General features: G+C 35.3%; 1 protein-coding gene across 40 annotated transcripts in view; it reads left to right on the top strand.

The window, feature by feature from the left end:
• The window catches only part of RIMS2 (regulating synaptic membrane exocytosis 2), a 488690-nt gene that overhangs the window by 347247 nt on the left and 116275 nt on the right, over window positions 1-25168 (top strand). For 22 of the 40 annotated variants that reach the window (XM_059815828.1, XM_059815837.1, XM_059815827.1 and 19 more), the window contains 2 exons: window positions 3679-3858; window positions 4975-5084. In XM_059815828.1, coding sequence (XP_059671811.1) covers window positions 3679-3858; window positions 4975-5084 — 290 coding nt within the window. Of the gene's footprint in view, window positions 1-2089; window positions 2162-3678; window positions 3859-4974; window positions 5085-5923; window positions 5957-12142; window positions 12197-13827; window positions 13873-21779; window positions 21870-25168 lie in introns of all 40 variants that reach the window. The other 18 variants (XM_059815832.1, XM_059815844.1, XM_059815845.1 and 15 more) reach the window with 6 other exon arrangements.

Below are 25168 nucleotides of genomic sequence, written 5' to 3'. Positions count from 1 at the left end.
TTTTTATTTGTTAAGAGAAGTAACAAATCTGAAAAATTAAAAATTAGAAATGGTTATTTTCTGCATTGGGAAAAGAGTTAGCTTTTGAAATTTCCAGAATATGAATATACAACAATGCAGATAAATCGGTAGTTAAAACAAAATGTAGGACCATTTGTTAGATACTGTAGTGACTAGAATTTACAGTGGCACCTAAATAGTATGGGTTTCTAATTCTCATTTTTGATGGGTTTGGAATATAAAATTAGATTGTGAATACTCAACAGAGCTTTCTGCATGGTGGCTTACAGAGAGCTCAAACAGTTTCAGAATGATAGGTGTGCTTGGTTAAGAAGCAAACACTTACTGCTGAACTCTTTCCTTAGTGTAGGGGAGACTTATGCTTACAAGTCTTGTAGACTTTGACAGGGGAATAGGCGACCTACCACGCATTTTTTCCTTAGCAAAGGTACAATGATGCTATGATAGGCAACACTAAATGGAAAAGGTCATTACTGACGTTTCATTAACTGTATTTTTTGTAATGAGAAGTCTGATAGCAAAGATAAACAGCTCTAGCATACATTAAAATATTATATGGGTGTTGAATACTTGAATTTAGACTATTTTATTTTCCTCTTTAAAAACCAGTAATTATATGGTATGAATTATAATGAGAAAAAAAGGAAACTTTAATCTAGACAACTTGGGAGCGTAAGCCCTCAAGAATGTTAGCTGAAAAGTTATGAAATTCTGTTTTTAATTCACTGAGGTCTTTTAAAAACTCCCCCTCCATGCTTATGGCTGGATTGTGATATTAATGCATAGTTGTATACTGTAGTAGGTGAGGAGCTTCACCGCCCAAGCAGGTTACTGGAATGATATTTTTTCTATAAAAGGGACAGTTGTTTCTGAAGACCTGGATCATATAGCACATGTGTTTACTGTTAAAAGGATAAAAAAACATGTGAGGACAAAGAACAGACAGTAAAACTGTCTGTTGAATTGTACTTTATATGTGCATGATCTAAAACCACACAGTAAAGCTTTCAAGGGGAAGACTGTTAGTATGCTTATATAGCCCTCCATTTGCTGCTGTAGGTACTGAGAGGTTTGCAGCATGTAGCCTGTAACTTGAGGGTAACAACTCAGTTTCACCTCAGGATTCAACTTAGTCTTCAAATCCTTCAGTCCACAAAACAACAGTGGTGCCAAAGCTTCATCTAAAAGCAAAATGTTCACTGCCAAAATCCGTGTTCTCCTTCACTTCTGGGAACTTCTGGTTGTTTTTCCACCTGAATTAACTGCCAGCTGTAGATTGTGGCAAACTGAATATTTATATTAACTGTTGAATATGAAATTTCTGAGGCCTTTATCTGTTAGCATAGTGGTTAGCTATAGTGGCTCCATGATGTTCTGCAGAATACAAAACCTGCCCACTAAGCCAATAATGTTGATCCTAATGGTAAAAATGCCTCCCTGCCTTCTAGTGCAGGCAATGGGTCAGACCCCTAACATCCTAAAAAATACTTTTTATACTACAGCTAAAGAGAATGAGGAATGAGGCCTTAGGAGTAACAAGTGAAAGAGGCTTAACTTCTCATGAAGTGTTTATGAGAATCATGTGGTTGCTACTCACCTGTTCCTCTGTATGTCTTACTGGCTGTTGGAAGGAGAGAGGAATAGAAAATGGAATTACACCTCTCGCCATATTGCCCAGTCCCTGCTGCAGCGTGCTCCAGCAGTCCCCTACTCACAAGCAGGAGAAGGGTTGTTCTAGCTCTCTGTGTGTGACAGATCCAAAGAAGAATGTCTCTGTGGGCTCACTAATTTACTTAAACATGTGGGTAAACAAGTTAGGGGTGGGTTGGCTGAACCTTGGTGATATTCTCTTTTGTAATTTTGTTGAATTTAGGAATATTTTTTCTTGGAATTTATTCCCATAGTCTAAGAATTTATTCCCATGGTCATTTTTTTAACCACCATGCAGATGGCTGACACCTTTCTCACCTTCCATAGCACTGAAATCTCTCTTAAACAGTTACCTAAACTAAGCAACATTCATATCAAAGCTAAGGTTGTGTTTCTTTGTCTATTCACAATGTAAAAGAAGCGAGACAGTGGATGTTTTTGCTGATGAAGCTTCCCATTCAGAAACAGAACTGATAGAAGAAGAAGTGAGGTAATTTTGTTGTGGTTTTGTGCCAGGCTCATTGTACTTTTCCTCCAATGTTTAGTGCCTCAGCTTATAATTACCATTATGTGTCTCACTGTGGTGTGTTTGCTTGTTAGGAGCTTATAGATGTAGGTTCATGGTGAATGGTATTATTCTGAACCTGTCTGTGGTAATTCCTTCGTATGCTCTAGGCGTCCAATTATTACCTCATGGAAAGTCTGAAGAGACATTCCTTTTAATGAATCTTTTATCAACCCATTCAGCAAAGTTAGCCACCCTAGAGACAACTATACTCTGTCTCAATATGGTTTTTAGAAATAAAATGCTGTTAATAACGTAAGACTCTTCGTAATGAGGCTGTGGTATGTCTCTCTCTTCTTTGATACTAATTAAGATTCAGCTTCTTGTTACACTTAATCACCATCCAGTCACACTTTGTATTAACTGACTTCATTGTAAAATGCATGACTTCGCGCAAGGAAAAGTCCTGAAGGGTACGTGTTCCTCATTTGTATTCTATAGCTGTTCAGTTACTCAAGGAGAGCTGGGAGGAGTGTGAATTTAATAAGTAGTTCCATCATGGTATGGATTTTACTTTTAAAATTACCTTGATTTTATGTATTTTAGGATATTGCTAGAAAATATTACTCCTTGCAAACAGACCAATTACATTGTGAAAAAAATGTGGGGCTTGATTAATTTCTGAAAGTAATGGCATGATTAATTGCCTAAGATAGTAGAAGACCAGACTGCTTGATCAAGAAATTTTCTTTTACTCAGTCTAATTTCTCCCCATTGCACTTCTAATGGTAACTTTTTCCATTGCTCGTTTGGTACAGTTCTTTAGGCTGTGGATTAGAAGATTTTTCTCTTATTACAAACCAAACTTTGTCTGATTAGTGGAACCTCTGCAAGTACTAATGATGTTGTAGATTTTCCTCTGACTACAGTCCGAGCACCACGTATCAATCCATCACTATAGCCTAGCCTATATTTTAACAGACACCCTGAGTCTAATAATAGTTAAGAGTGCTACATGGTGATTATAACATCTGGAATGTGGACTTTCCTACAAACAAGGGTACTACGTCTAAAGATAATGCAGTCTGTAAAAATGTAGTCATGTGAGTAAAAATGCTCAGTTAAACTGCACAATTACATGAGTCTTTAGCTTTAGTGAGACTTACCATTATGTCAGCTATTCTTTTCCTCCAAGGTTGATGTATTAATTAAAAAAATAACAATATTTTTATCCAGAAATTGTCAGGAAACAGACTATTGCATGGATAGTCATTACTGAGACATTGGAAACATTTCAGCCCATTTATCAAGAATATGGAACAAGCCAAATCATACATGTATAAAAAAACCTGTATGTTATCAAGAAGCGAACTCAGAAAACTTACCCCCTCCAAAAATGTACATGACAAAATTATTTGCTCCAAACCAGTATCATGCAGCATATTTTATAATTAATAGAAAAGTCAAAGGTCAACTGAGCTGCTTTTTGGCTAACATTACAGGAATTGTGAAGCAGCAGATAGACAGCCATATCAAAGATCCAGATCAACAGAGCAACGTCCTATGCTAGAGCGGACGAACTCCCGCTCCCGATCCACAGAGCGTCCTGACTCAAACCTCATCAGGTCGATGCCTTCATTAATGACTGGAAGATCTGCCCCTCCTTCACCTGCCTTACCGAGGTGAAACAGACAAATCAATCAGACTAATCCCCTTCTGCCCCACCAGCTCACCATTTTATTTTCCCAGTAGCTAATTGGTATCGCCTCATCCTTAGCTGATCACTAGTAGCAATAGATACTAACCCTTTCAGTGCCAACACACTACTTATATTCTATTCTGGATATAATGGTGTGGCTGCCATTGCAAATTCTTTGCTAACAGTATTTAACTACATTTGTTTGTGATTTCTCATTTATCAGGAATCCTGGATGGTTTCCCACATAAAGCACCTCATAACTATCACATTTTTCTCTTACAGAATGAGAAATTGTTTGTGTTCATCAGACATCGCTTATGGAACAAACATCATAACATCAAATGAAACTATTTTTTTAAAAAAAAAAAGTTTCTTTAAATGGATTGTACTAACTTTGTCTATTAATTACCATTTTAACCACCATTTTCTCTGACTACATTTTACTGTGCCATAGTCTGTATTGTTCCTGTTTGAGTGCTATACTTTACTGATTGACATTTTGAAGATTTCTATACATTACTCTTAGCTTATAAACATAATACAATAAAAAGATGAGTACATTTTGGTCTAGTTGATGTTCAGTAAAGCCTCTCCTTATTTTAGAACTGCAGAATATGTACTTTTGTTTTCTGAAGTTTTCAAATCCCCAGTGAGAGTTAGAGTCAAATACCAGTGTCTTTTCTCAGTTTATTACTTTGTTTAGATAAATCCCTCTAATCTCATTGCTACTCAATGGAAGTTTAACCAAATACAAGCTGAGTAAAAATCATTGAATTTGACTTGTGGATAATTTTATGTGTATGTGGGTATTATACCCATATGCACATGAATATACACATGATACATTTTCTGGCTTGACTGTGCAAACAAGCATTTTATGGATGTTCAGCCTTAGTTTGGCTTTCTTTTCTTCTTTTTCATGGAGAGATTTCTCTTTTTAATCGAATCTTTTTCTGAAAAGAAATAATAGTTTCACTATGGGACTGCAAGGGTCCCAAGTGATCTAAAGCCTCCTTAGTCATGTTATCAGTTCTTGATAGTATTTAAGGATGAATTTGTCATTTAATGGCTATGGTTTGTTTTGATATGTGTCTCATAGGTCACATCCTCGAACTGGGTCTGTTCAGACAAGTCCATCAAGTACTCCAGTAGTAGGGCGAAGGGGCAGGCAGTTACCGCAGCTCCCACCAAAGGGGACGTTGGAGAGAAGTAAGTGTATGGCTTTCTCCTTAATGACGTTGCAAAATTGCTCATGAAGGTCGATTATATTTATTAATTTTCTTTTGGCATTACAGTTGAAATCTCTTGAGTTTTTTGTGTACAGAATTAGGATTTGATAGTAGTATTGTATTTTGTATGGTATTTTCTTCCATTATGTTTTAATATCTACAACACTCTTGACTGAAATGAATCATCATCAGTACAATAATCATCAACAGTGCAATACACATGAACCAAGATGGACTAACTATTAGCATGATCCTGTTCCTTTTGAACTCAATAGATGTTTTGTCATTGACTTCAACAGGCACAGGAAATGACCTTTTGTATGTTGTTTAGTGATAAAACTGTCTCTTTTGGGAGTTAGGAGCATAGCTGATCACTTGTGGGTTCACATGGAGTGTGTTACAGATTGCTAATATAAAACCTTTGCATCCTGAAACAGGAAGAGCAAGGAGAGAGGTAATAATCTTTAAAATGGGAAAGGTCAGCAAGATATTTCATGATTCATGTTTTACTGGTACTGTAATTGTGCTTGTCTTTAATGTCTTATAAAAACACCGGTCAATGGATACATTTTCCAAAATGTTTAGAAACAGAGGTAGATAAACACGTTTCTGATAGCAAATACATTTTCACCCTTCCACTTCTGATAACTAGCTGTGCTGTGCAAGATCAGTCTAAATGGCCATATACACTCCTTTTTTTTAATCCTTCTTAACATGTATATTGTATCTTTTATAAAACTTCTGTTGTTTTTAACCCCTGTGCTTTGGTTCCCTTTTTTTTTGTTTGTTTGTTTGTTTTGTTTTTGTTACTTTCCCTAGACAATGGAGACAAGGAGATAGAATCTTATGAAGGTCTGTACATAAAGGAGAGTTTGTTTTTCACCTGAAAGCCTTTTTGAGAGGCTATATAGGGAAAAATAAACCCAACTGCAATTGATGTTACTTGATTTCACAGACATAGTCAGAATTATTGTCATAATTATTTAGTCTTTTTTATGTTCATACCTGTAGCTCATAAATTGCACAAGGTTCTACATGAAAAAAGACAGTATAAATAATACTATTTAAATACGATCATCATTAAAAAAAGTGCCTAGACATGTACCCATTTTTAAATACCAAGGGTTTACATTGCAGCAAATAAGAGTATTTCAGTTAACCTATGTATGTATGTACAATTTCAGGATTAGCACTTCAGGCACATATTTAAATTTAAGCATTTGTGCTATTTGACATGTTTAATGTTAGCCATGCATTTAATCAGAACATTGTTTTTATTCCAAATATGTTATAACGTTATACAGTTGCTGAATTACTAGGTGATTTTCAAATAATATAGGAGCAAAAATTAATTGAATCAAGATAGTCTTTCAAAAAGTTAAAACACTTTTGCTTAAAATTAAATCCCCTTATATTTTATACCATTAAAACCATTTAATTTGCTTAATAGCAAGCCACAAGATATCAATTGCAGTCCTTGGTTATACCACTGAGGGTCTATATGTAATATTACTGTATCTGTCTCATCAGACTTTTTAATTCAGTATTTACAATGTTTACAGTGTTTATTTCCATTTTGGAAGCAAAACTTCATGAAAAGAAAACTCTGTTTTCTCAGATCATCACCCTAGTATATTAATTTCTTTGTTGTCTTATGTGTTGTGAAACGCTTATATGAATACCGTCTAGATACGCCAGGAAATAATCACATCTAATCACGTCATGTTTGCTGTCATTGCTGTATATGCTTTCATGTTTTACCACTCTTCCCTGCTCTTTGCTTAGTATATCTATTTAGACTGTAAGCTCTTTAGGGCAGCAATTGTGAAGTACTGCATATTTTTACTGTGTTTAATTGGAGAGGGTAGCAGTCTTATTTACATCATAGGTTCTATAGAGAGAAATATAATAAATAAAATAAAATAATTATTTTTTATAGGAGTGCTAGAATTGTTTGCTCTGGTAAGTACTGCTGGGACTTGAGGAACTCTGTTTTTACTTGAAGACTGGGTAGTCTCTTGGAAAATCTGGGTTATGGAAACTTGCCAAATCCACAGATACTGGAGTTTTAATACACAATCAAAGCATCATCAGTGACTCAAGATACAGTAACTAGACACATTTCATGTTGAATTTTACACGTATAAAGGTGGTAAACACTGTAATTAAAAACATAACCCATAGATACAGCTTTCACACCGTATTCTATATAATTTTCTGTCATGAATTAAGACCTGATATTCTAATAATAATACAGTTCCACTTTGTGGCTTTTTCTATCCTTATTTAGGATTTTCTAACTCTTTTCCTTAAGGGGAATAATAACTTTCTTTAAAAGGAATAACGCTCTACAAGAACAGCAGATTACCTAACTTCTGTCAGTGACAGAATGTAATTATGATTAATAGCAGTTTTTTACCGTGGAGAATTGAACTTTACAAAAAGTTATTTTAAGCAAATGAAGTATCAGTGATAAAAACTGAAATTGAGTAGAATCGAAAATGTTGACTATAGTAGAAGGAGTTTATGTTATTATTTAACAAATAAACCAGCAAGGAAACATGAAAACTTTATAGACATTTGAGTAGATTTTTATGTATTATTATATGCCCTGGTGATAATCCCAACAACAGCCAAGTTGTCTGTTGTTGGGAAGGCTATATGGCCATACTGGAAAATGTCATTGTCATAGAGTAGTCCTTTCTGTTCTTACAGAAGCTTACACTTAAACGAGAGAGGGGATTTTATATTGCATGGAAACATGCTGTGATGGTTAACCTTTCTGTTTTTTGAAATAAAGGATTTTATTGTTGACCAGATTAAGATTAAATCATACTGAAGAAAAGAGTTAGTAAAAGATACATGATAGACAAAAAGGAATTGGAAGCCATCTCAATTTCGGAAATGAGAAAAACTTCTATGTTTGTAACTCCTACAGTAATGTCATTTAGTCTGTATACATTTGAAGAATCTGTATTTGTTACAGGGTTGAAACTGCGTACCATTTCCTAAAATGTAGTAGAAATACAGGGATTCAACTAGAAATAAGGAAGTTATCTGCAGTTGGGGAGATTTTTTTTTGTTATAGTGCAGCACTCAGTATAATGTGGAATACGGTGTGCTTATGGCTATGTGACTAGTATTGGAAGGGAAGGAATCTACAGGTAAAAAAATATCTGGGTAACTGCTTTCCAGATTAGGATCAGAATTAAAAGACATTGATTTGGGGTAGATTTAGTTCAGTGAACTGTATTATGTGGTTGCAGGTTTTTGCCCCAGGACATCAAGGTTTCCGCAGAATAATTTATTTCAAAATTCTGAAATAGCCAGAGGAGTTTGTTTTTAAGAAATCTAGCTGTGAGTAGCTATGAAGGACCATTCCTAATAGTAGTGTATTGACCTATATATATTTTTCTCAGTGTCCCACATGCTCAGCAGGAGAACATACAAATATCATTAGCAATGTTGCATTTACAGTCTTTTATGATCATGACATTTTGGCTAATTCCTTAGCTTCCCACAGCTGTGTTGCTGCCAGGATCAGATTTACCTGTTCAGAAGAAAGAGTGGGTATCTCTGAAATGCATGTCATTATCTTATCTAGCCAGAATATACCATAAGCATCTAGGCAGTTTGGGTTTTGCTTTAGACTTTGTTACTTTAGTATATTTTCATGTTAGATGGCTGGAAAATAGTTCTGAATAGAAGTCTGGGACCACATAAGGTTTTACTGGATTTTCACTACTGAAATGGCAGAAGGCTTTTTTTTTTTAGCTGAACTTCTGCTTGTATATTTTTAAATTATGCTAGAGATAGAGATATCTTGTTTCTAATTAACTTTTGTAGAAAAACAATAGTGTTAAATTGAACTTGGTTTTAGCAGTGAAATGGTTATGTACTCCTAAATGTTCTGTATTATTAGTGCTATTGACAATAAGAGAATACCGGAATGTGTATAGTTTTTAAGGGTTAACAAGATTTTTTTCATTTATATGTGGCTATAATATATTTCTTTGCTCTTGCTTGGCTTGGAAGAAGGATGAACTCAGTGACTGCTTGCTGCTAATTAAAATGGAACAACATAAAGTGCTCTTGAAAGTCTTCAGCATTAGCCCTTTCAGTTTGTTGTTAATTACTAATCAAAGAGAGAGTATTTTTTCCTAAGATAGATTTTTCTTTTTCCTCTTAAAAACAAACATAGCCCTTTATTTCTTCATCCCTACAAAAAAAACCCCAACCATCCACCTGACCATAAAAACTAGAAAATTATGTCAGGCCAAACAAATGTAATAAAACCTGTAAAATGAAGTGCTCAGAAATTTAGCAAATAGTAGTACTCAGTGAGGATTTGCCCTTCTTTTTATGCTCTATGGTACAGATTTTAATTACATGATCTCATAATAATCTTGTGTCTTGGGAAAGTTATTTCAGAGGCTGTTAAAGCTGACATTAATGCTGATTAACTGTCCCCTCTTAATTTCAGGTATGGGTGATCTTATTCCAGAACAAAATTACCTATGAATGGAATTAACAGGGGTAGTTGATTAGGTTTAATCAGGGTTAGCTATCAGCCATAACTCCAGTTTTTATATCTCTCAGATACAATTTCAAATCTTTAAAAAGAAAATATCTGTACTGTCAATTGTATTGTTGTCGCAAATCATTCAGTATGGAGTGCAAGTTACTGAGGTTAGGAAAACACTATTGACAGATGGAAAGACATGCTGTTTATTTTAAGGAGTTTTGTCTCATTCAGAACATAATTTCTCTGTTAAATGAGACATAATTCTGCAAAATGAGAAGGAATTTTATTGTGTGTTTTCCAGTGCCCTATCATAATTTGATGGGAGACAGAGGAAGACTATTATAATGCATTTGCAGAGAACCTGTATTCACACTGGTCATAATTCCATCATACTCTATCAGCTGTGATTTCACAGGTTTTTAAAAATATATGGCATACAGGTAGTTTGTTTTGTAAAAGGTGATTGATCACATGTATATAATATAGGATAGGAACTTGGACTACCTTCAGCTTGGCTAGGAAGTTGGTGACTTAGTAAAACACAGCAGTCTAAAAAATGAAGGTACATATCTTTGCACCCACCGCCTTTTTGTGTGGATGTTTCTGTGGTACTGACTGTATGATGTTACACACCTTCATGCTTGCATGGGGTAACTTGAATTATGTGCGCTTGACAGGAAAGTAAAGAGAACAGCTTAGTTAATATCAGTAACAAGGCTGCCTTAGGATAATGCATGAATCTACCTTGGGTTTTTGATTTCAGCTAGGAATTTGCAAAAATATACCTTTAGGTTTTACTTATGGATGCTTATTAGTTCACTTTTCTGAGAGGTGGCAGAATCCTCAGCCCCTGAAGAATATTAAAATATTTTACTTGTGTTAGTACAATTTCCATAGGAAAACTTGAACAAATGTTGCCTATAACACAGGGCTTAGGGTACTTTCTTGAAAGGTTCTGACCTTTCAAGGGAAGTAATGGTTCATAATTTTCTCTTGGATTGGCAAAAGGAGGGATTAAACATCTCTTTCTTTATGCCAGTTGAAGGTCTTACTGTCTAGGTCTGAGACTACAAAGGGCAAAAAGAAAAATGAGTGAAGAGTCATACAGCTGTGCTCATAACAGCCATTGTTTATTTGTTTCAGGGTACCAACATGCCAAAAACATTTTAGTTCTATTCTACTGGAATCCATTTTTTAAAGTCTTTGGCACACCTTCTATACATTCTATACATTATTTTCTATGAGAGAAGGTTGACTATATAGATGGTGACCCTGCTGAATATTTTAATTGGAATTTTCAATGTCATGATTTCAATTGGAATTTAAATGTCATGATTTTATCACAGAATTATAGAGTAGAAATCTATGTAGAGATTAGTTTCCATTGCATTGGCTGTGATTATAGCCTAAATCTCTCTCCCTATTAACAATAACCTGTTAGAACACAGTAGGTTTAAAATTATTATTACATGCTAGCTAAACCCGAAGTCAAATAATTCAATTAACTATTTAGTTGCATGTAAACCCATACAAGTAATGAGAGAACTGGAAAAAAATTCTGGGAACAGAGAACACACACACAAAAAAGAGTAAATAATCAAAATCTGAACCTTGAAAAAATACAGTGTATTGCATCACATCAAAACAGTGTTTACTGAATAAGTGGTATTTAAATTAAAGCAGGCATATGCTACACCAGTTATTCAGTTCAACACTCTTCTATATCATTACTGTTGTTACCCTGGTGTTAGATGAGCTTTGTCACAAAAGAAAATTATGGTCCTTTATTAATGACATGAAAGAAGTATATGTGTTGCTTATCATTAACTGTATTTTTACCATTGTTTCCAACTATTTCAGTGTTCTCTAATATTTAGATATAATCTAGGCAACTGTAGTTACTGATGGAAAAGTGTCTTTCTTTCTGAATTCTAACTTCTCTGAAATCCAGCTAAAAAGCATATTATCTGACAAATTGAGGATTTTTTTTCCAAGCTGAAAAAACATCTGCATTGTTTCTTCTGCACTTATTAAGGTACTGAGTATGCCCACTTACAATTTATACACAATTTTAAATATGCTTTTCGAGAATAGAGGCTTGGACTTCTATTTTCTAGAAAAACTAAAGCAAAACCAAGCAGAAGATGTTTTTAAACCTATTATCTACCAATATATGTCTGTTTTGTCTGCTTTGGTACTTACTGTCTGCTTTGCAGTGCTTCAATAATTTAATAAGAAATTGGCAACAAGGGATATTAAGGGCTGCATATGACCATCATTACTTGCAGAAGGATCTCATTGGAGTAAACCAGAGATATTAATGAAAAATAACACAAGGATTTATTTAATCTTTGATTTACTCAAAAAATAATTTATGCCTCAGACCAAAGGTTTGTATATTATTGTGAATGTCTTTTGTTTGATGTTCATCTTTTATTTGAACAGCTTGTAACAAAGCATGCATGTTTTTGTCTTGCTTTTTTCCCCTCCATACCTTGCTTATACAAATGCAGCAGGAGATGAAGAAAACAAGCGTACTGGAGTTCAGGAATCAGAGGTCGAGGCAGGTCTGTTGGACCACAAGTGCCTATCTCCTTTAGAAACATTTTCCCCTGAGCATGTAGGGAAGCTTTACCAGCCAGTCTGTATATGTATTAAAAGTCAAAATCCAGACAATAATTATCTCATTTTATGTAAGAACAAGGCAAACGAATTCAATATAGCATAGTTTATTTACCAGTTTGTGAATGCTTAAAATAGTTCAACCTGCAAAAAATCACTTAACTTTTTACTTTTTTTATCCCTCTTCATGGAAGTACTCTGTCACTATGATCAAGTTACAGCTTTAGCAGATCTGTGTGGACACCCCTTAGATGTTGTACCCACTACCTTGCATTGATACTTGTTAAAAGCAGGGAAGTAAACATCATTGTATCATCACACTTTTTTTTCCCTAGTTTGTGTAGGCGGACTGATGATGCTGAACAAAAATAGTAGGAAACAGCATTACATGGAAATACTTTGAATATTTTGTGTAATGTCCCTAATCCTGCTTGGAAATAGTTCAGTTGTTAGAAAAAAGAAGTTTGAAGAATGAGAACTGAGAGATGATGATCAAATCAAACAGATGCAAATATTTTTTCAACACAAATACCATGTGATTAAAATATACAACTTTACCTTCTAATTTCCAAAAACACACACCGTACATGTTCAACAACATGCAGAGATCTAAAGATTTTTTCAACCATCATTTTTCTGCTCTTAAGTTTCTTTCTCAAAGGAAGAATCATAAAAGCATAAGTGGGCATTTACATGTACTGTTAATAGGTTACATTCTGTTATCCCTGTTAATAATTGTCTGTGACAATACATCACCTGTGGTGGATGAGGAAGAGCAGCACAGATAAGCTTTTCTGGTTATAAATATTTGGGGCTAGACCAATGCTAAACTTAGCTGCCTAAAAGTAGGCAGTGTGGTACATACCTCAAGGCCTGTGGAATGAAGCCCAGAGAAAGATAATGTGCTGAGGGTATTACTGCAGCTATATGGAGAGAATTAAGTGCTCTGGAAGGGTGGCCCAAAAAAATGACAAGCTAAGCAAGAAACACATTTAGTACTAGCTGATAGGAAAGATTACTAGCTAAACATAAGTATGCCTAAAATGCCATCCCTGCTTAAAAGTGTAAGTGCTTGAATCACAGTTTATTTGGAATCCCATGCCCTCGACCCTACTCCCATTGTTGTTTAAGAAAAGAAAATATGAATCACTATTTTCTTCTTAAAACAAGGTCAGGAATAATGACTGTGGTAGGGCTCATTACTTGTTCGGAAATCTGGATGCTAGAGTAATTTCAAGATTTGAGAGGTGGAAAGCAGTATTATTATTTTCTTTTAATTGTAGTTTTCACTTAAACATCCAAAGTGTCCTTTAAGATCATTGCCTTCCCATTTTTCGTTTGTAGTACAGTGTACATTTTTCTTGCTTTTGTTATGGTTCTGTCTCTAAGTGTGTATTGTTCACTGGTGTGTGTACTGTGTACTGTTCACTCTGTGTGCTTTGTGATAACTCAAACATAGTGCATGGAACTGTGCTAACATAGTTTGCAAAATATTTGTGTGTGCTATAGTTACGTTGTTCATCATAGTAGCTATCCCAATTGTTAATCATCATTGTCTGTTTTTAATGTTATAAAGATTATGAGGAAAAACATCAAAACCCACCTGTTAATGGGCGAAAAGGCAAGTTGATGATGATATTGCTAGTGAATTGTGGGTGTTTGAGAAATTTTACTTATTTTTTGCTGCATGTGTGTGTGTTGTTTAGTTCTACTAGTTCAAAATTAGTAAGTTCATGTATGTTCAATTTTAATGTGTTATTTTACTTCATGCACTTAAAATAATTATTTTCAACTGTGGTTTTAAAATCTTTCTTGGAATCAAAAGCTCTAGGTTTTTGTTTTTTACAACTAACTATATTACTGAAGATGTAGTTTACACCACCTAGATATGTGATCATATTGCCTATTTAGAACTGGTGGGATAGTTTCCATACTTTTGCTCACTTAGGAATTCCCAGTCTGCCTTGCCCTAAGAGACCAAGTAGAGTTTGCAGACATCTACAAAATTGTCTGCATTGTCTTCCACTTTTTACCAGGTCTGTATACCTTTATGTCAAATGGCTATATATTTTACAAGTTTGGCACATTTTTTCTAATCACAGGAGAGCTGGACCATTTTAATTAGCATATACAGATAGAGAAAGGCTTATGTTATTAGCAATCATCTCTATTGTCTAGTTCTTATTATGTTCAATATTCTCTTCTATTTCATATGCTGTAGAAATAAGCTTAATTCAAAGCACTGAAATGTTAACATGGAGATTTAGACTTATTATCTAAAAATAGAATGGAAAAGTTGCAATGAACAACTACAGCTTACTTTGAAGTTTTATTCGAGTTCATGCTTCTAAATTGCTTTGATAATTTTGAAGAAATCTGTTATTATTTTTCCATGTACTTCTAAAGTCATATTACATTTGGACTTTGTCTCATCAATATCTTCTGCCAGTGAATGAAATATCATCTAGATAGTGCCTTGGCTTTATTAAAATTTGGATATTCACTCTTACACTTCCATGTCTACCAGGAGTCCAGCTAGGGAATAGCCCCAGTTACACTATTACAGGCTATTCCTAGCTTTCTTTTCCCTAGAATAACTTAGCAGAGGGAATACACGTATCAGGAGAGCAGGGATTCAGTTTTGCTTGTGCTAGTTCGTTGTGTTGCAGGGAAAACCACACCATTTTTAATACGCCGCTTATTATGCAGTGTAGACAGACTGAATAGGTGCCTTTGCAGAGAAGGCACTGTGTTGGCAGCCGGGCAGAGCAATGCATTGGGTCACCTCCCTTACTCTAGTGGCTGTGCCAGCATAGTCCTGAGTGAATTCAAATGCTGGAGGTCTGCTGCTGTAAGTGTAATGCATGCTAATTACCAGATAGTTCAGCGTCTTATACTTTTAAGATCCAAATTCCAGTGCTGGTAAAGTTGGAGGCTTTTGCCACTGACTTGACGAGGTTGACAAACCAATAATCAGTGATTAAGTCAGGCTAAAGCTGGTTCTGTTCTCAGTTTATTTTCCACTCCTTCAACTAAACCAATATTTTATATACTTAATTATAGAGCCTGAAAGATATACTTTGCACAATAAACTAAATCCTACTAACCTGTATTTAAGATAGTTTGTTTTCATATATTTATTAATTTCTCAAAGGTGTCCATTTTATGTTTTAGAAGTTTCTTCTGCAGAGCTCTTTTACTCCAAAAGAATGGTCCATGCCTAATACTTGATTTCAAATATTTATTACCAAACCTGCTATCCCTTTCAATACTTCCTCAGGTCTTTTGCATTTCTCTTTCATGTATTTTGTACGATACCTTTTGATCATTTGAGTTTGTGAGAAAAGGCTCCAGGTAATTCTGTCCTTTTCTGTCTTAATTTAGAGTGCATAAAAGATTATATAGTTACCAAAGCAAAATTTTAAGCCTTTCAGGTTACCAGTTCCCTCACCCATTAGGATATTTTAAATAATTACACAACAGCTTTGTCTGTATTATGGGAATCAGAAATGCTTTCCAGTTCTCACAGAATCATAGAATAGAATTGTTTAGGTTGGAAAAGACCTTTAAGATCATCAAGTCCAACCATAATCCTAACACTGCTAAGTCCACCACTCCCAGTCCATCTCCCAGGCTGAGAAGTGTCTGGAGCCTATTTGTATCTTTAGTCTATACCAAGACAAGACCCAAGTCACTGAGTCCTCCCCTTTCCATGCACTCTGGTTTCTGCATGCGTGGGAGCCCCACCACTCTGTCAGCGGTCTGGATGCCTGGAGGACTAGAATTGAAGGTATGCTGTATTCCAGACTTGCTGCACAGTTTAGACACAATCTAAAGAATTTAGGTGACTGAAGTGCAAACTAGGCAGAATAAAGGGACCCCAGTGAAAGAAGAGATGACAGATGGACCTGCTTAACTGACTTGCAGAAATGGTGTGTACATATGCTTTTTTGAAAAACAAGCATGTGGCTGTCATGCCAGAGGGAACTCTCATCCTGCTGGCTGACCTGAGCATCTCCTTCCATCTAAGACTGTTTGGGATTCCTGGAAATGGAGACTACACTTTGCCTGAACTACTAAACATGACTGCTGTGAGTCTCTTGTGTGCTCTCTATTCCCCCGACCCACTAACTCTAGATTTCGCTAAGAAACCATGACAGCTTCTGAGTTTTTCATGAAAAATTATATTGAATATGTGTTTTATGTGTGCTGTGAGAATATTTAACATATTCATATGTGTTATGAGTACCTAGAGTAATACTACATTTTAATTAAATTCTAGTTCAAGCAAACTAAGGTTTAAGCAAGTTGAGACTGTGGTAGTTGTAGACAGGCACATAACTGTAATCTGCACACTGGGAAAATGGTGAAATAAAAAAACCTCAACACAACCACACAAAACAGTAGAAGTAAAGTACCCATAAGATGCTAATTCTCCACACTGAAGAACCTACATTCTACTGAAATTCGTTATGATATAGGTGACTATTTTATGAATTGCTAAAAGATTGCACCTTTTTCAGTAAAGAATAAGAATAACCTGGAAAAAAAACCCTATACCAAGCTAAACCTTACATCCTGCATTCTTCAGGGTGGATTTGTAGGCTGTTCACATTTCCTTGCATGCACAGAGCACTTGCTGACACCCAGGGAATGGGAATGCAAACTGAGCAGAGACTATGGGAGAGAGGTGCAGAGCAGAAGCTTGCATTTTGCTCCACATTTATGTTGGCCATTACTTGTAATGTGCGTTATTTAAATTCATTAATCATTAGACTCTGGAGATATTTTTACTTTCTTCGTGTTTACCTTTCATAGCAATATGAGGATAGTCATACCGGGTCTTACTAAAAATTCATCTAGCCCAGTGTCTGGTCCTCAGCAGACCAGGCGTGGATGCTGGGGGAAAGGAACATGAGCAGAACAAGTGTGTAAGTAGTGCTTATCGAGGATACTGGATCCCCAGTCTCCTGCGACTTGTGCCTCAGGAATCTACAGAAACATCAGTGGTATCTTTACAAGGTGTCTTCATCTCCCTCATAGGCTCTCTGCACCCTTTCTCCCACCTTAAATCAGTCCTGTCAACATAAACCTGCAGTGCTTATCCAAATCGGTGACTCAGTAGAGCTTCTGAGATATTCAAAATACACCTATTGATAATAGGCCAGCGGGCCAGCTGTATCACATTCATTTCTAACGTGTTTCAGGCATATAACCAGAAGAGGGAGCAAAACTGCCATGTGTTAAAAACATATAAGAAGTTATGAAACAAACAAACAAATCCTCCCCCCGCCCCAAGCAGTCCTGGAAAAAAAGGCTTGATAGTGGCTTAAAAATAACATATTTACTTTGTGATACTTAAATATATTTTAATAAATATTAGTATACACATATTTAATGTACCATTAACTGACTGTATTTTTTTCTTCAGACTAATCTGGTGCATTTAAGTTTTTCTGGTGTTTCTTCATGTTTTACAACTCCATTGTATTTATAAAAGTGTCAACATGATACTTTGATTTTTAGCTAAAGGTAGGCTGTGACTTTATTAAGTGATTTTGCAACAAGTACTCTCTGTGACCTTGCTTGAGTACTTCTACATTTTTTTTCTTTAAAATAAGCAATAGAAGATTCAAATCAATTTATTCCCCATATAGAGGAATCCACTAGTAAAAAAATTTAAAAATAAGCTTAGAACACAATTGATGGGATTTGCAGCTAGGGGAAATGGTGAGAAGAAAATGCTACTCAACTAGGTTTGTTAAGTGATTTACAGCTACAAATAATTAATGTAGCTTTGAGGTCAATTTGAAGAAAACGTTTCTGGAGTAAATGAATAACCTACAGTGCACTATCGTTTTTGTTACAGCAGCAATAATAATATTAAATGTAGATATGTGGCAATATTTTTTATTACCTACCTAATGACTTCCATTAAAGTTCTGTTACTGTATTCCCACTGCAGGCTCAGGGAATGAAGCCCAGGGGTTTTTTTGCAGAATGTGTAGTTCAGTGAGAAAGATGAAATCGAAACAATAAATAATTAAGATATGTCACAATTTTTATTGGAATGCTGCATTAGTTAAACCCATGATATAAGTGGTGCTTACATAGCCATTTAAGAACAACAATTTATTTATTTTAGAATGTTATTAACAGCATTCATCTGTTGATTTGACACAAATTTGCAAACTACTTTCATGTGGAGGGGTGTGTGGGTGTCTGTGTGCATGCGCGCTGTTTGTCTGGCTTATAAAACACACAAGGGAGAGTTGCAGTCCCTGCCTTTATGCTGTCCACACTTTACCAGCATTTAGGATGATGCTCTAAGATGAAAGACCCAAATTCATTTCACTCTTTGTAGGAAACATAGATCATCATGTCTCAGATGAATATCTTGAGCTCTAATGTATAGAATCGTTCTTTAAAATATTCTTCCAGTGTATGGAGAAAAAAATGTAGATCAACTGTTACTGTGTCAAAAGAGGAAGCTAAAAAATGGTTTCCTCGGATTTGCTGTAGAAAGTTACCTGGAGAGACAGGAGGTCTTGCTCTGAATTTGTCAGAAAGAGACTGTGTGTTGTTATTTGTCTTCAGATCTTGCACAAGTCTAGTTCCTGTTATAGCAGGGTAGGGGAACATCAGCGCTGTTTTACTGAGGCACCTGAAGTTTTCTCTGATGTAGGAGCAGCAGCAGTCTGACACAAAACCTTCATTGCTGACTTTGTGTCACTGGGAGCTGGCCTTGGTGCCATTAGCAGCATGCTGGTGGTGCAAGGTGGGACTGGATTAATTCCAGATATAATATTGTACATCTGGGCCAATTAATATATTATGACTTGAAGTCGTTTGCTTTCCCCTAGTAGAGGTTTGACACAGAAGAGAATATTTCTCTCTGTGTGAACTCTTGAGACTGATGGCTTTTTTTTTTTTATTTTCTTAGGGGCTTTGTTTTGTAAATTAAAACTTGTATAGCATGAATTTAGCCTCTTCTATGTCTTTAATTAATTCTTCTTCTTCTTGTGTTCTTAATGCATGAGTTAAAGATCTTGAGTACCTGGTTCAAAACATGATTTCTCAGCTTTTGACCGTTTATCCCACAGTTCTAATGGCTTGTTATTGTGCTGCTTTGTGTTTAAGAAGCACTAGCCAAATCCACTTTTGACTCATTTTTACAGTAGTTGTCACCATACGTTATTAAGAACATAATTCCTTTCTGAGCATTCATCTTATAAAATTAAAAATAGAAAGAAGTTCTGAGGATTTTTCATTTGCAGGAAAAGATGACTAAATTAAGTATGTCCTAATGAAAAAGTGAAGACTTTATGATAACCTAATTAAAAGTCTAAAACTAGAAATGCACTGGTAAAAATTGGTTCACAGAAATTTTAAGTGCTGAAAAGAATAAAAAGCTGAGTGGATTTAATAAAAAAAGACAAATTCAAGTAAAAGAGAAAGTATATAAAAATGTTTCAAGCAAAGGGTAATTGTGAAAAGGGCTATTACTGTCTGTAGTGTGGAGAAAAGAAAGGAGGGGTAGTATTTGCATAAGAAAACTCCTCATCATTAGCATCTGGTATCTTGCTGCATCATCTTGTACTTCTGCAGTTTGCTGCATCATTCCCATTCAACTGCAATGTTCCTGGTGCTAAGTTGGCATGTTTAGAAATTCAGAAAAATGGGACATATGCAACTATTCTTATCATACGTTATTTCCGCATTTTTAGTATTTTTCATATTGAATATTCTAAACAAAACTGTAAGAAATGCTGAGGTTGTACTTAACACTAGATGTACTGGAGCACACTACCCCTCTCTCCCAGGCAGTGCAAGTGAGTATCATTCTCAAGAGGTAATGGCATACAAACAAGTGTCATTCTGACGTGCAGCAGGGAGAGCCCTGCTACATAATTCACTGTTGTGGGCAGTGCCCAGGGGGTAGGTGCAACAACTGCATCTAACAAAACAACTACATCTAAAGATTGTACCTTTCATACTGATGGGAAAAATCTGGATCAGTGCACCTGTCAAATCCTTCTAGCCCCAAAGGTGCATCAGATATAACTAAAGTATTCTGACTCAAGAATCTCATATTTTATATAATCTATATGAGGTCTTTTTGTACAAATATTCAATAATTTTACACCTTTCTTTGTACGTAAGTCAAAACTGATTATCACAACAGAAGACAGATTGAAGTTTGTTTGTATGGGAAGTGACAGTGATAAGATGTGAATGATGAATTAGAAAACTGTGTGGCTTCTTTCGAAATAAATCACAATTTGACCAAAGTTGGCTTTGGTTAAAACAGCAAGGGGATAGATAGTGGCCCTTTGCCTTGGAGGAAAGAAAGAGATTTTAGAGACTATAATGCACATTTATCTAACCAGAGAGGATATGGGCAGCACTGACATTTAGCATTTTGCCTATTCATCAGCATCTCTTACTACTTCCCAAACAGAAAGTTCTCATTTAACAACATATTTTCTTAGCTTTGTAGAGCATGGAGATGGAAATGGAATTAGAGAATGCTGAATAAAAGGTTAAATGTTGGAGTAAATCTAATGGATATATCTATTTTTATTTCTCAGTTGAAATAATAACCATTACTAGCCAAACTCTTGCAATGTTCTAGAAGTCAATGAAGCTTCTTGCCTGATCTGGAGTACTTCCAATCTGCATATACTCAATCTAAGAGTTGTACTTAACTGCTGATAAAATTAAGCAGCCATTTGAATTTAATGCTGACGTGCCATAAGAATAACTAAAGCTCTAGAAGGATGGTCATTGGAACCTTTTCTGAAAGTGTTTACATGCTCATACTATCACTTTTAGTATAAACCTAAAAAAGTAGCCTGTGTTGCTTTTTATAATCGTTCTTTTGGGGTTTTTTTTCTTTTTTTAAGGTTAACACAGAGTACATAATTAGCAAGAGAGTTTTTATTGAGTAACTTAATCTGCCTAAAATAAAAACTGAATTTAAATCAAATCCCAGATTTAGAAAGTAAATTCAACCTAGTTTTGGCTTAACAATTCCTTGTTAAAAACACTTTGTCAATTTAAAGTAAACATATATGATTGCTGGTTCAGTTTTGTTTTTGTTTGTTTGTTTTTTTGAATTATACCTTTGCAAAGACTTTATTGCCAAAATATTTTTAACTTCCTTTTTAATTTACAGAAATATGATATTGTAAGAAGCTATAGAATATAGAGTACTAACTTTTAAAAATGGAAGAAATAATTATTGTGTAAATGACCTCCTGTTTTGTAATTCCAGTTGTTAAATATCAAACAGAGCAGAATATTTGACAAATTATATAGATGCTAACTTCCGTATAGTATGTTCTGTTCCATGTTTAAGACGTTTACTAATTCTCTCCACCACAGACCTCTAAATTAAAGAACTAATCTAAATTTTTACCGTGTTAATGATAGTACATTTGTTTAGATCAAGTTGTCCCAAATGATATTAGGTGTCTTATAATGTAAGTTACATAATATTTCTGATTTTTTTTTGGTTTATGCTAGAAGTTACATGGGAGGACCAGCAGAAAAAGGTGAATGGTACAATAACTGATGACAAACCATTGCCGAAAAAGAAACACCATTCTGAGCCAGGTTTGTCAGGGTTTGGAAAACCACATGAAAGCATGAGACTATAAAAACACATTTCATGCTTTTGTAATGCGTGTGTGCTTGATGTACCTTATTTTTTTTCACTTTGGTGTGAAATTTTTAGTATGTAGTGACCATTTAGATTACATAGTTCTGTTTTAGAATAGCCAAACTAGATCTGCTTTTGTACAATTGTGTTAGAATGCACATGCATTAGAAAAAAAGTGTTCTGGCACAATATTAGACTTAGCTTGCTTTTTAGTTTTGAATTTTGTCATGATTTATCTATGTGTGCAAGCCTCAGGAATCCAAATATGAGTTATGCTGATTCTTATTTACTTGACCAAACCAAGGTATCTACTGCATGTATGGTGGGAAAGTCATTTTCTAAAGACTTGAATCTGAAACCTTCTTGCACCCTCACACATGGCAGAAATAATGTTCCGATGTAATTTTTTATACAAGCTGCATTTTATATCTCCATATGGCTGGAGTTCTCAAATCTAAGAGGACTCTTCCTTCCTCTGTCCTGTACATGAATGGATTTCTTCTGAAACTAAAAACTATCGCAAACTTTCTTATACCACAAACATATAGTGCAATTCTTTGACTCTATCTTTGTTCCTACAAATGCATAGCAATAAAAGTAAACCTAGTGATAATCATTATGATAATGATGATAATAATAGTATTGTTCTCTCTGCTGAATCAGACAATAAAAGGTCCTAATCACATTAATTTATGCACTTGCAAAAGGCAGTGTGATATTATGGTGATAAGCATACTTTGAGGATTAGGGAAGGGAAGGGAAGGCAAGGAAAAAGAGAAAAGAGAAAAGAGAAAAGAAAAAAAAAAAAAAGAAAGATTTAGATTGGAGGTTTCATCTTGTATTTAAAGGTTGATCCATGTCTACTCAAGTGAATGGGAATTTTTCAGTTCCAAGAATACTTAGGTTCAGTTTTGTGCTGCAAATCTCTCTCTATTGGGCATGTTAGTTGTCTGACTTACTCTACTAACACCACTTTTACCAATCACACATTTTAAAGTTTACAAGACTGGCCAATTGTGCCATCTCCTAAATTAATGCTGTAATCTCAGTTTTAGGCTCACCTACATGTTGAGCATTTCCAAGTATTTTGTTGAAGCTCAAGTATTGTACAGCTGAAAGTGCAAGAGTCAGAACTGAAGAAGAGCAGCAAAATCTGGATTGACTCTGTAACCTAGGAATTAGGCAAAAGGCCAAACCTGCAGTTGTATTTCCTGTTCCCTGACTTCTTAATGCATCAGAGGAAGTTACAGGATAAAACAAGTACCGCTCATAAGAGTTAAGATCAGAATGTAATGTATCTTATTTTCCAGCTGAATGCTTTAACTATTGCATGACAGATACAAAATACAATCTCTACAGATCTTCACTGTTGCCTTTCCAGGGTGAGTTCTGCAGAATAATGCCTCTGCCCAGACTTTTCCTTTACATAGTAGCTAGGTAAGAACATTATCTCCATCTCCTAGCTGAGATGGGATCTGGACTGTGGTCTAGGCAGGTGGCACTTTCATAGTTATTAGCAATATTTGGTCAGAGCCAGCGTCCTCATTTTTTTTTTAAAAACAGGAGCCATATTTTGTTAGATGGCTGCTCTTGGGGCATTGTAGATTTTGGAACATGAGTGAAATATTGTAATTGTAAGATTAAAAAGACAGGTAGAAGAATAGAAATCAGAAACAAATATGAACATTAAAAAGTTTTCACTTTAGAAGTGTTTTGTGTATTGAAACAATATTTATCTGATTCTGTTTTTCCCTGTGGAACACTACCATTGATCTCTAGTGCTGCAGGGAATACACAAAATTGGTTTAGAAAGCCACAGTCACAATTGCCAGAGTCTAGAATAGATACAAAGTTGAGTAAAAATTGTGTTCTGCACTCTACAGTCCTAGGTCTTTCTCTGAGGGCAGATGCCTGATAAGAGCATAAATTCTGCTCTGATTTATGTTAACAGTAATGTCTTCCATGGTATGTTCACATAGGACAGTGATACGTGAGGCAGAAACATCAGAGATGGTTCTGAACACTCTACAATGGGCACCAAAGAGTGCATACCTGTATTCCTCAGATGCTTTTCCAAACTGATTCTCTCTGTCAAAAAGCCCTGTGTACTAAAGTGGTAGAAGCGGAGGAGTACCAGCGTAACAATCAGTGCAGCTTCCAGGATTTGCATTATCTGCTATGCATGGCACACTACTGTCCCCTATAGACATCACCGTATCATTACAAACACTTAGTTCATTCTCAAGGCATAGCAGTCAGGACAAATGGAAGGAGGTGCTATAACACTATACTCACCCCGGGACGTTGAGATATATTGTATCTGTGACCATGACTACCAGTGATGTAGCCTGATGGAATCTACCTAAGGAAGTTTCAAATTCCTTGAAGCTTTCCAGTACGGGATTTACCCTCTGAACAGGACTGTGCTTTTTGTTTCATCTGAGAATGCTTTAAATGCTCTGTTTGCACAGAAAACAGCAAGGTGATACTAACACCACTTAGTCCTTGGCTGCAGTTGGCAGTCTGCAGAGAGAAGCAAGGAGGAATATGGGCACCTCATATTGCTGTTGCCCTGTTTTGATTGCCTTTTCATACAAAGATTTTTCTGCTATAGCCTGTTACGGAAACTTGTCCTGTTTTAAAGTTCAGTTTGTCTGTTAAGAATTTGACCTAACCAGTCACATGGAAATAGCCATGGCAGTATGATAGCTAAGAAAATCTGTGAGAAAATATAGGTATTGATTACATAAATATCATGAGTGAAGAACTGAAACTGGGTGCAAATTGTAGATAAAAACATAAGTGGATAATAAAAATAATTCCAAGTAACAGAAAAAGTAACTAATACTGTAACATGTGAAGAATTAATATTCAAGAAATATGCATTACTAGAAATGAGATTAGCAAATTTGTTGGAGGACAATTTAAGGTCATTAAAGTAGTAAAATGGATCTTATGTTTCAGGCTTCTCAATAGAAGATGCTGATAAAATTCCTGATCCTGAATATCAGATATCAACATGTTTTCTTAACAGTGCCTGTAATCTCTAACTTCTGAGGCAATTTGCAAAATAATTGTTCTGTATATTACAAAGAGTCAATTGTATTTATGCAAAGATTTTGAAGGATTAGAAGGGTAAAATTGCAGAATCCTAGGTAAGCATAGCATCAAAATTCAAACCATGTCTTGACTGTGTGTGCCCTTCCTTTAGCCGATGTCAGCACTCTGTCAGAGAATGCTGCATTCTCAGGAC

The sequence above is a fragment of the Gavia stellata genome, chromosome 3 (genome assembly GCF_030936135.1).
Source record: "Gavia stellata isolate bGavSte3 chromosome 3, bGavSte3.hap2, whole genome shotgun sequence".
NCBI lineage: Eukaryota > Metazoa > Chordata > Aves > Gaviiformes > Gaviidae > Gavia > Gavia stellata.
The sequence above is the reverse complement of the archived record's forward strand: the minus strand, read 5'-3'. Positions and strand labels throughout refer to the sequence as shown.